The following is an 11,101-nucleotide window of genomic DNA, read 5'->3' on the forward strand; positions in this document are numbered from 1 at the left end:
GTAAGAATGGGAGGGGGGTAAAAACTGACTGCTACACCTGACAGTCCTCATAATGAAGGACCCCCAAAAGGGAACAATACCATCCAACGACCGGCCTATAACCTGCCTCAGCACCACATGGAAGCTCCTAACAGGCATCATAGCAGCTAAGATGTGTAGGCACATGGAGCAATACATGAGCAGAGCACAGAAAGGAATAGGCAATAACACCAGAGGAGCCAAACACCAGCTACTGGTTGACAGGGAAATTGCCCGAGACTGTAAGACGAGGGACACCAACCTGTGCACTGCCTGGATTGACTACAAGAAAGCCTATGACTCAATGCCACACACATGGATGCTGGAGTGCCTAAAGCTGGAGAACATCAACAGGACACTAAGAGTGTTCATCCAGAACTTGATGAGGCTATGGAACATGACTCTGGAGGAAAACTCAAAACCAATTGCGCAGGTGAGCATCAGATGCGGTGTATATCAAGGAGATGATCTGTCCCCCCTGCTGTTCTGCATAGGCCTAAACCCCCTCAGCCAGATCATCTCAAAGAGTGGCTTTGGGTACCGGTTCTGAAGTGGAACAACCATCAGCCACCTCCTCTATATGGATGACATCAAGCTGTATGCCAAGAATGAGCATGACATTGACTCCCTGATCCACCTCACTTGGATCTACAGCAAAGACATTGGGATGTCATTCGGACTAGATAAATGTGGGCGGATGATATCTAGAAGAGGACAGGTGATCACAACTGAAGGGGTTGAGCTACCTGAAGGGAACGTTACAGATGTGCAGGAAAGCTACAAATACCTGGGGATCCCACAGGCAAATGGTAATCATGAGGAGGCAGCTCAGAGGTCAGAGGTCACAGCCAAATACCTCCAGAGGGTAAGGCAGGTCCTGAAAAGTCAGCTGAACGGCAAAAATAAGATCCAAGCCATTAACACTTACGCCCTGCCAGTGATCAGATACCCCGCTGGCAAAATATCCTGGATATCCACTGGAAGAGATACAAGCCACTGATATCAAGACAAGAAAACTCCTTACCATGCATGGAGGGTTTCATCATAAGTCCAGCGTCCTGAGGCTGTACACAAAGTGAAAGGAAGGGGGCCGAGGACTAGTGTCAGAACTACTGTCCAGGAGGAAACGGCAAACCTCCAGGAATATGTCAAGAAAATGGCCCCCAGTGACCAAGTGATAAGTGAATGCCTCAGGCAACAAAAGCCCAGTAAGGACGAGGAGCCCGAGGGGCAATCATGGAAGGACACGCCCTTGTGTGGCATGTACCACCGACAAACTGAAGAAGTGGCTGATATCGAGAAAACATACCAGTGGATGGAAAAGGTCTACCACACCAGACAAGACCCCAGGTGAAGGTCTACCACACCAGACAAGACCCCAGGTGTCGGTCTACCACACCAGACAAGACCCCAGGTGTAGGTCTACCACACCAGACTAGATCCCAGGTGTCGGTCTACCACACCAGACTAGACCCCAGGTGTAGGTCTACCACACCAGACTAGACCCCAGGTGTAGGCTGTGTGAAGAAGCGCCTGAGACAGTCCAGCTCATCACAGCAGGGTGTAAGATGCTGGCAGGTAAGGCATACATGGAACGGCATAACCAGGTAGAGGACATAGTGTACAGGAACATCTGTACCCAGTATGGACTGGAGGTCCCAGGGTCCAGACGGGAGACACCCCCGAAGGTGACAGAGAACAAACAGGCCAAGATCCTGTGGGACTTCCAGATCCAGACCGACAAGATGGTGATGGCCAATCAGCCTGACATAGTGGAGGTGGATAAACATCAGAAGACAGTGGTAGAGATAGATGGAGCAATCCCAAGTGATAGCAACATCAGAAAGAAAGAGTATGAGAAGCTTGAGAAATACCAAGGGCTGAAAGAGGAGATAGAGAAAATGTGGGGTGTGAAGGCAACAGTGGTACCAGTAGTGATGGGGGGGGCGCTAGGGGCAGTGACCCCCCAAGCTGAGAGGATGGAACCAGCAGAAGGAGATGCCGCCCAGGTGGGTGAGAAGAAGAATTTATATATATATACATATGTATGTATTTGTATTTGTGTGTGTGTGCGTGTGTGTGTAATAGCAACAATGGGATATTTATAATATAATTCATGAGCAAACTTTAATCAGTTTTTGCTAGGTGGCTGCCTTGGTCCCTGTTTTTGTCTGTTTGTATGCACTGTGTGCTGTTACTTGTTTTTCTTTTTGTATGTCTTTCTTCAGTTATGGTATTATGTTGTCTGTAAGCTGTTTGGCTTTTTTTTTTTTTTTTTTTTTTTTACTTGCCGATGGGACTTGAGATATAATCAGCCATATTTACATATAAGTGTTCATTAACACAAATTGTCCCATTTTAAAAAATAAATCATTCATTCATTCATTCATTCATTCATATATAATGCAAATAATAAAAATATTATCCTCTGAATAAAATGTGAATAACCTGAACAAATATGAACTGAAAAAAGGACACAAGTGCACACACACAGCAGCTTTTATGATACTTGTACAGCTAGAATAATAAAGTAATTCCGAGCATCCGGTTTCACTGAAATATTTTCTCCAGGGTTATGGGTGCATATTTACATAAGTCAATAGAGTCAATAAATATTTGGTCAGTGATGGATGTTTGGGTCTTTAAGGGTGAAGTGAACAACAATGCTATTACATTGTTGTAATAACATTGTGGATTTTTTTTTCATTTGGTGCAGTTACTTTTGTACAAAACAGTATCCAAATGGTTAGATTCTGTTCGACTAAAACAAACAAAAAGGCAAAAAAAACAACTGTGTATATGGAAGGAAGGTGTGATTTTATGTTGATAGCATCTGCAAAAACTACTAAACTACCTTTATACATGAGACTTATTCAGGATATGACTTTACTTCAGTCATAAAGAGATGAAACTCTACGTTTTACACCAATGATTTACATGTATTGATAGAATTAGAGGACCACCAGGTATAGATACTTTAGGCCATTGGCTGTTTAGGTCTTTGGAGTTAAATAGAATACATCATCAGACCTAAAATAATAATAAAACCAGTTGTAAAAGTCCAAAAAGAACACATATTAGACTGAATCTATGTAAATAAAGTCCTGTTCTTTGTGCAGTGTTTGATCCAGACTCACCGTAGACCCCAAGGCCAATGAGTCCAAACATCAGGAAACCACAGAAGAACCCCAGAAAGACAACAGCTCCACGTAAGCCCCTGTTTGAGACCTGAGGAGCTGAGGAGAGGAAACAGACCAGAGAATAAAACAACAGTAACACTGAGACCAGTCTGGAAAACACTTCTATGAATCCAGGATCTATACTAGGGGTGGGCAATCCTGGTCCTTGAAGGCCGGTATCCTGCATGTTTTAGATGCGTCCCTCTTCCAACACACCTGGTTCATATGATAAGCCTATCATCAAGCCCTGTAGAAGCCCTCTTCCAGCACACCTTCAGGTGTGCTGGAAGAGGGCTTCAGGTGTGCCAGCACACCAGGTGTTTCCAGCACACCTGAAGGTGTGCTGGAAAAGAGAAACATCTAAAACATGCAGGATACCGGCCCTCGAGGACCAGGATTGCCCACCCCTGATCTATACTCTCACCTGAAGATCCTGTGTTGACAGGTTGGACCTCAAGGGTCATGCACTGTTCCTCCATCCTGGGTTTGTAAATTCAGTTCTGCAGTGATGGGCAAGTTACATGTGAATGTCCAAACACTTCAGCTGTGTCAACTCTAGAGGAACTCATGAGTGTTTCAAATACTGAACTGTCTGTTGCATTATGGGATTTAGTTGAGGTTTCCGCATATTTTCAGCTGTTAGTGGTTTGGTTTTTCTAGACCAGAGAGCAGTGAATACGTGTGTCATGAGTCACTATTGGTATTTGGGTTGTAAAAGCAGTATTTTGAAAACATCCAAACATCCTGTATCATACATACATGTCTGATGTTTTTAACAAATCAAACCGTTTGGAAATTGGCCACTGTTGGTCTCATCCATATGTTGGCGAGGTTTTATATCACAAAACTGAGAATTTAACATTTTCCGGTGTATATTTTCTAAACTGTAGTTTGTGTATGTTTGTGTGCTCAGGGTAAAAATAGATTTTGTTAAATGAAAGTGTCTCATCCCATTTTACTCGTGTCTATTACACCGGTCTGTTTAAAATAATATCCATGTTAGGGCCTGATTTACAAAAGGTAGTAAAAATGTGTCAAACTTGACCACGCATACAAAAACCCGCAGAAGCTGATCTACTCACAGGACGCACCAAGGGTTGCGTCTCTCAAATGGGCAAAACGGCTCACGCAACCCATTTAGCATGTTTGCCTTGATGAATATGCAATATAGATGTTTCTGCCAGAACGCACAAAATTATAGGGAGTAGATGCAAATATTTATTTAGCGCAAAATGTGATTTACCAAACCTGAAACTGATCGCAGTGCCTTATTTTGTGTCTGTATTTAGCATCTGAGAGGTAGGTTTTAACTGGCATAGCTTCATGTAAAACTGGCTGCAGTTGTTGTGGCGAGGAGGCGACATAGGCCCATCCAAAGGGCAACGTCGAGAACCAATGTTTCCTGCTTGTGTCAACATTTTTGGAATGACAGAAGAAAAAATAATTGAGATGTATCACCCAGGCGTGCCTGCAGATCTGAATTCGGGGGGTCCGTGCCCTACCGCAAGACTAGTACACACAAACCATACAGCCATAAAACTGAAAATGAAACTTAAGACGCTTGTAAGACGGAGGTCAATAAATCGTAAGACGGGGGGCTTAATACAATGGGGAGTATAATACATAAGTGCGGGGGGGTGGGGGGTGGGGGTTGTAAGAGCAGGGGGAGGGATGTACACCTGCAGGGGCCAATGTTATGTCCTACCCACAATGCCATTGTAGAACTTCTAGATGAACTAGGGGATGATTTGGGTCCAGAATCTTAAAGATAAAACATGCTTTGAGTTATGTCACACTTTTTTCACAACATAATTCCATATATGTTCATTTATAGTTTTGATGCCTTCAGGGAGAATCTACAACGTAAACAGTCATGAAAATAAAGAAAAACCAGGTGAGTCCAAACTTCGGACTACCTCCTACCCACAATGCCATTGTAGAACTTCTAGATGAACGAGGGGATGATTTGGGTCCAGTCATAAGGAGGAGTCATGCAATACCTTCTGTGACTAAACTCCTCCATCGTTACATTTCCTTGCGTCTGGATCATTCCAGCGCACTGTTCCATTAGTGCTGGTGTATCCCAGAGCAGTTTTTCCAGCGTACTGTCTCCATGACAACAACCAGTAGTGCACGCAAAATCCTCATTTAAATAATGCGGTCTCCAAGACTTTGAACCTGTTGTCATTTACACAGGAAATCTGAGTCGATCACCCCTGACACACAAATTGATAACGGCACATTTTTTCGTGCAAGCAAGCAAATTTGCACATGTTATTTGTGATCTTTGTAAATCAGGCCCTTAGTTTGAACAGTGAACAGGACATAAGTCACATAATCTTAAACTGAACTTCTTCATCATATTCCTGTTTTTCAGTGATCACCACACGCTGCTTTTACCAGGAATCAATTTAAGGTGAGATTCAAAAGAACATCTTTGATTCTGAAGGAAACATGATATTTTATCACAGCTGACTATTGGTGAAGATACAAACTAATTCTATAAAATAATATCAATAATAGAAAAAAAAATGAGTGACTAGATAAATATTTTGAGGTCCAACCAAATAGTGCTTCAGTCGTCTCACAACCAGTGAGTTTGGAATCACCTGAGGACAATCTGATTCAGTCTGTAATACAATTATAACTTGAACAAAACAATGACCTGAAACACGAGAGCAGAGGAACTGAGGGATTCATTCCTCTTTAACATTAAGAAGAAAAAAAGAAGTGGCAAAACAGTCCTCTTATCTCACAGTGAAATAACTTTGTGTTCTGCAGTAACAAGTTCCTTGATCTTTAAATGACTACCCTCCATGTTACTGAATAACTTAATAAGCACAGGGTCAAAGCTTAACAGAGGTGGAGGAGGGATTTCATTGAACCCTCAGTGACTGTGACCACCTTCTGTGACCAACTTTTCAATGATTAAACCTACCAATATGCTTTAAAAAGTAAGGAATAGTGGAGTTTCTCAGCTTTCTAGGGGTTCCACATGTGTATTACCTGGGCCCACTGACGATCTGTGGTGAATGTGTTTAAGTATTAGTATCGATTCATTATTATTTCTTCATTTTAGTCAATAAACGGATGTAACTTAAGAAAGGTTAGATGCAGATCATGGTCTGAAATTGCGTAAAAATGTACAAAACTGTGAAATTTCTCTTGCCTGGCCAGCCAGCACTCTGGGCGTTCAGCACCCCCAAAAACTCTGATTCTAGAATCTCCCCTGCCAGATAATCACACATTTTGAAGTTATTTAATTCAAACACAGAGAAGATTTGACACATTGTGGGTCTACCAATGGTTCAGTCTGTCAGGGATGTAATGATGTTCTTTCCTATCTCCAGGTCCATCTAATGTGGTGTTCTCAGCTTCACTGGTCACCACTACTGACTTGACGTACCGTTTACCACTTACGTTACACTGATCTTTAAGAGAGTGGTAACTAATGTTGGCAATAGATACAACTCCAGCACAGGTATGACCCCCCCCCCCCCCCCACACACACACACACACACACACACACACACACACACACTTATGTCTTCACACTTATGAGTAACGGAAAATTTAAGTTTGACAAAAATAGTGATTTGATTCATATCATGACACATATTGATATCGTCTGACATGAAAAAAATTATTGTGATGTGATTTTTTTTCTCGATATCACCCAGCCCTATGTTATAATGCACCTATAGGCTGTAAAGCAGGGCTGTTCAACTATATTTTCCATAACCATCACATTTTCAACATTTTTAACTGTTAGCCTGTTGTGTTAAATTTTAACATATCACACCATCACAGTCACAGTAACTGTTAGTTTTTAGTGCAAGTAAGAAATGTAAACATTACATTTAAAGCAATTTATGACCATCCATATTGTTTTGGTCTCTGACCAAGACTAATCAAATTTTGTTAAATTTTCAATTTTCACCATCAACTTTGCATCTCTTCTCCATTGAATGCACCATGTTTTCATGTTGTTTCATGTTGTAGCCAGTCTCTTTTGCCTTCCCTAAACAGTGGCAGGGCTGCAAAATGGCGTTAAGTGTCACTAACAGCCATTTTTACTGTTCAGCACAGGGGTCTCCAGCCTTTTATCCTCTGAGCTACTTTTACATACTGAAGCTGCCGGAGAGCTACTCAAATTTAGCAACATGTATTTACATAGCTATTTTTCATGCATACACATATTTGTATAATATAAAACTAAATTCCCTTATCCTGTCAAAACATATCAATTAAAAACAGAACACCTTTGTGCACATAAATCCAGCATCACCCTATCACTTCTACAGACTCATCACACTGGACTGAAACCCAGAGGCACCTGTTCAGGTCCAACTGCAGCTGTCTGAGCACATGCACAGATAGCACACACACCAAACTGGGCATCAGTAATAGCAGATAAAGTCTCCGTCTTATGTATATGGTCCCTGTCAGAATAATGATTCCACCACCGCAGTCACAGACTCTTTAATTCTACCTCCATCAGTGAGGAGCTGTTTGTGCTTGTCCAGGATGTGAACCACTTTGAATGATGCCTCGGTTTAAAGGAGTGATATTATGCATTTTCCAACATTTCCCTGTGGTCTACATAAACTCTGCTCTGCTTGGGTCTGAATTCTTCATTAATTCACCTCCACAGGTCCATCTTCAACCCTTTTTCTGAGTAATGACACAAGAAAGGTGGTTTGGAGCGCTGGCCCTTTAAATGCAACCACTTGTGTTCGTTAATACAGCCAACAGCTGAACATCAGCACAAAGTTTGGACATATTTTCAGTTTTTACTGCAGCCACTGCTGCAAACAAACAATTATGGCGTACTCGGAGAAATGTTCGTTGGAAATCTGGACCTTATATGTGCAAATGTCATGATGTAACTAGTTATAGACGTAACAAATTAAGAAGGAATTAAAACAGGCTGTAGAAATCCACTCGATTTTTGCCAAAATGAATATAAAGACAGCTTTGTAGCACCTGGAGGGTTCAAATTCAAACTGTATGAAATATTAGGGTCCAAATACACAAATAAATGTGTTGTTATATTATTGACCCATGATGAGATACTGGAAAGGGCCTGGTGAGCCACCAGCAGCTCACGAGTGACGTGTTGGAGACACCTGGTTTAGCGGCTGTTAAACTATTTATTTACTTTTTGTGGGTAGAGGGGCTGCGGGCTGGTTCTGGCCCACGAGCCGCCTGTTGAATAGCCCTGCTGTAAAGTCATAGCCATAATGATTTACATTTTACATGAATCACAACTCCTTATGCAAATGTTTAGAATCAATTATGAGCATACCTATATAATGAGCTTTAATGTGCATATATGTATAAGTCTTCAGACATATTTACAGTGTTCTACAAGTATCAGAGCACATTAACACAATATTTTAAACTCAAATATTTTTTACTTTATTCCTGTAGGTATGACTTTCTTCTTGCACCATGATTTTTTTTCTTCAAATATGTGGTGTTCTTCCCTCAGTGTGGTCCTAATCCTCCATTTTACATTCTGAGTTTGTTAATCCCACTCCCCTCTCTTTCCTCCTGTCCACTGACCATCCTTTAGTGACCCATCATGTTCTCATTACATGTGTAATATCATTGTCCAGTGGATACATTATTGTCTGAAGTTGTAATTGTCTGTATTGGATTTTAGATTTGGGTTTGAGTATTTTCTGTTCTTTGTCTGCAGGCATCTTCACAGCCCCCACAAAGGGCGTCTACTACTTCTCTTTCACCGGCTGCGTGGGAAGATCAGGTACATTGGATGCAACATTGGTGAAGAACAGCGAACTCATCTCTGAGATCCACGACAGACGGGGATCAACCGGCTGTAGCTCTAACAGCGTGACGGTGCAGCTGGAGGTCGGCGACACTATCTTCATCCGTCTCTGGAATCGCCACAGCATCTTCGACCAGGGCAAACTCAGCACCTTCACCGGGTTCCTCCTCTTCGCCGTGTAGACCCACATGTCTGCAGAGTCCACAAACACAGAAGTGAAATGTTTTTTAATGGATGTGTACAAGGTGTTTAATACATTTCATCAAGGGAGTAGGTTTGATTTTGACATTGGTGGGGACACAAAAGTGCTCCAAGGCAGCACTCCTGAAAGTTAATATTTTTTTGCCTTTGCGATCATAATTTCACATCACGTAGAGCTGATCAAATGAGCAAACAATCATAGTCAGAAAAACATTCTGTAATTAACATGTTTATAATGCATATCTGAATATCTAAAGACAATACAAGCATTTAATGCATTCTGCAAAGTTATTCTCATGACTAACATATCCATCATTATTTAACCTCACCTGTGAATTTACAGCCTTTCCTCCTCTGCCTCATCCCTCCTCTCTACTGTCTGTCACCTGACATAAATATGTTGATGCATGACATATGAACAGATTATGAATACAATAATCATAGAGTTTGATGGTACAGTTACTGCCTGAGCAAAAAAAGGCTTTTACTTTCAATTATTATTATTATTCCCCAAAAATATGGATAAAATCACATGAGCATCAAGAATCTGACATTTTATTGTATTTTCCCCACAAATTTTCTTTGTGTTTTTTAAACAGTTGTCTTCCATTCAAATATGTGAAAATAAGTAAAAAATAACTTTAAAAAAGTGTATCTGTTTGGCATTAAATAGTGTCTTTTATTCAGTATCTGTATTGTTGAGCCTCTACAGTTCTATGCCCTTGAACTTACACTTTGACTCCTAAAGAAGTGTCTTATGTTTAGTTTTCTTTTCTTTGACATTCTTCAAATCCTAATTACAAAGTACACTCGCACATAGGGCCAGTTCTAGCCATTTTGGCACCCTAGGCGAGATATGAATTTGGCGCCCCCGCTTAAAAAACACACACATGCTCACAAACACACACACACACGGAGGGGCACGAAGAGGAGATACATGAAGCATGAGAGGCGATGCATAAAGCAGCCAGCAGTAAACCACATAGAAGCATATATAAACCAGCCAACCATCAGTAAACCACAAAGAAACATAAATAAATCAGACAGAAACATATATAAACCATATAGAAACATATAGAAACCAGCCAACTAGCAGTAAACCATATAGAAACATATGGAAACCAGATAGAAACATATGTAAACTAGCCAACCAACAGTAAACCAGATATAAACATGTATAACCCAGTTCAGCAGTAAACCACACACTTTAGCAGATATCGCATATCTTAATCATCTACAGTTCCATTGATTGCCAGCTTTGCTTCATTTCAGTTCAGCTAGCTGTAGCTAGTAACATCAAATATTTTTTAACATTAAACTCAAATCAGCATGGGATGTGAAAAATTAGATAATTCTGGGGTGGTTTAAGACAAAACTCATAACACACAGGCCCTTGTGAAATGACTATATGCTGTACTCGTTCCAACAGCTTGGTTAAGAAACAGTTAGTTACACTGAAAACTGTAAACATATACTTGAACCTGTTAACTATTTCTCAGTCTGGTAGACGATGGAAACCTGCTTTGTTTCTCATTTCGTAATTAACTTAAAATTACCATTTATACTGAGGTACCGTACAAGTAAGTGTAACTAAAGAATATTAACCGTCTGGCTGCAAACTGCCTCGAAGGGGTATTATGGTGTTCCCGAGCCATCTACTGATGTCTTCTGATATTACTCTTACATGGAAAAGATATGAGCACAATGTTTGTTGTTGTTGTAATTATAGTTTTTTTAATGCTTATTATTACCTACTTTTAATAATTATTATTATTGTAATAACTAATACAGTATCTGATGTGCTATCTCCTTCTTCTGTTTCTCTATTCTTGTTATTAATTTCTTCTATTTTTTCTTATTCGTTTGGTAATTATTCTGCAAATACAGTGTTGTGCTGCTGCTAGAACCT

At 40.7% G+C, this 11,101-nt stretch overlaps 1 protein-coding gene across 1 annotated transcript; it reads left to right on the plus strand.

Moving 5' to 3' along the window:
• Positions 1–6,620: 6,620 nt before the first annotated feature.
• LOC115412809 (complement C1q-like protein 4) lies at positions 6,621–9,173 on the plus strand (the record flags this gene model as incomplete). Its single annotated transcript, XM_030125470.1, has 2 exons — positions 6,621–6,678; positions 8,902–9,173. Coding segments are annotated over 2 exons (330 nt in total), but the record flags the coding sequence as incomplete, so codon positions are not given.
• Positions 9,174–11,101: the final 1,928 nt, after the last annotated feature.

Source organism: Sphaeramia orbicularis, chromosome 21 (genome assembly GCF_902148855.1).
Source record: "Sphaeramia orbicularis chromosome 21, fSphaOr1.1, whole genome shotgun sequence".
Taxonomy (NCBI): domain Eukaryota; kingdom Metazoa; phylum Chordata; class Actinopteri; order Kurtiformes; family Apogonidae; genus Sphaeramia; species Sphaeramia orbicularis.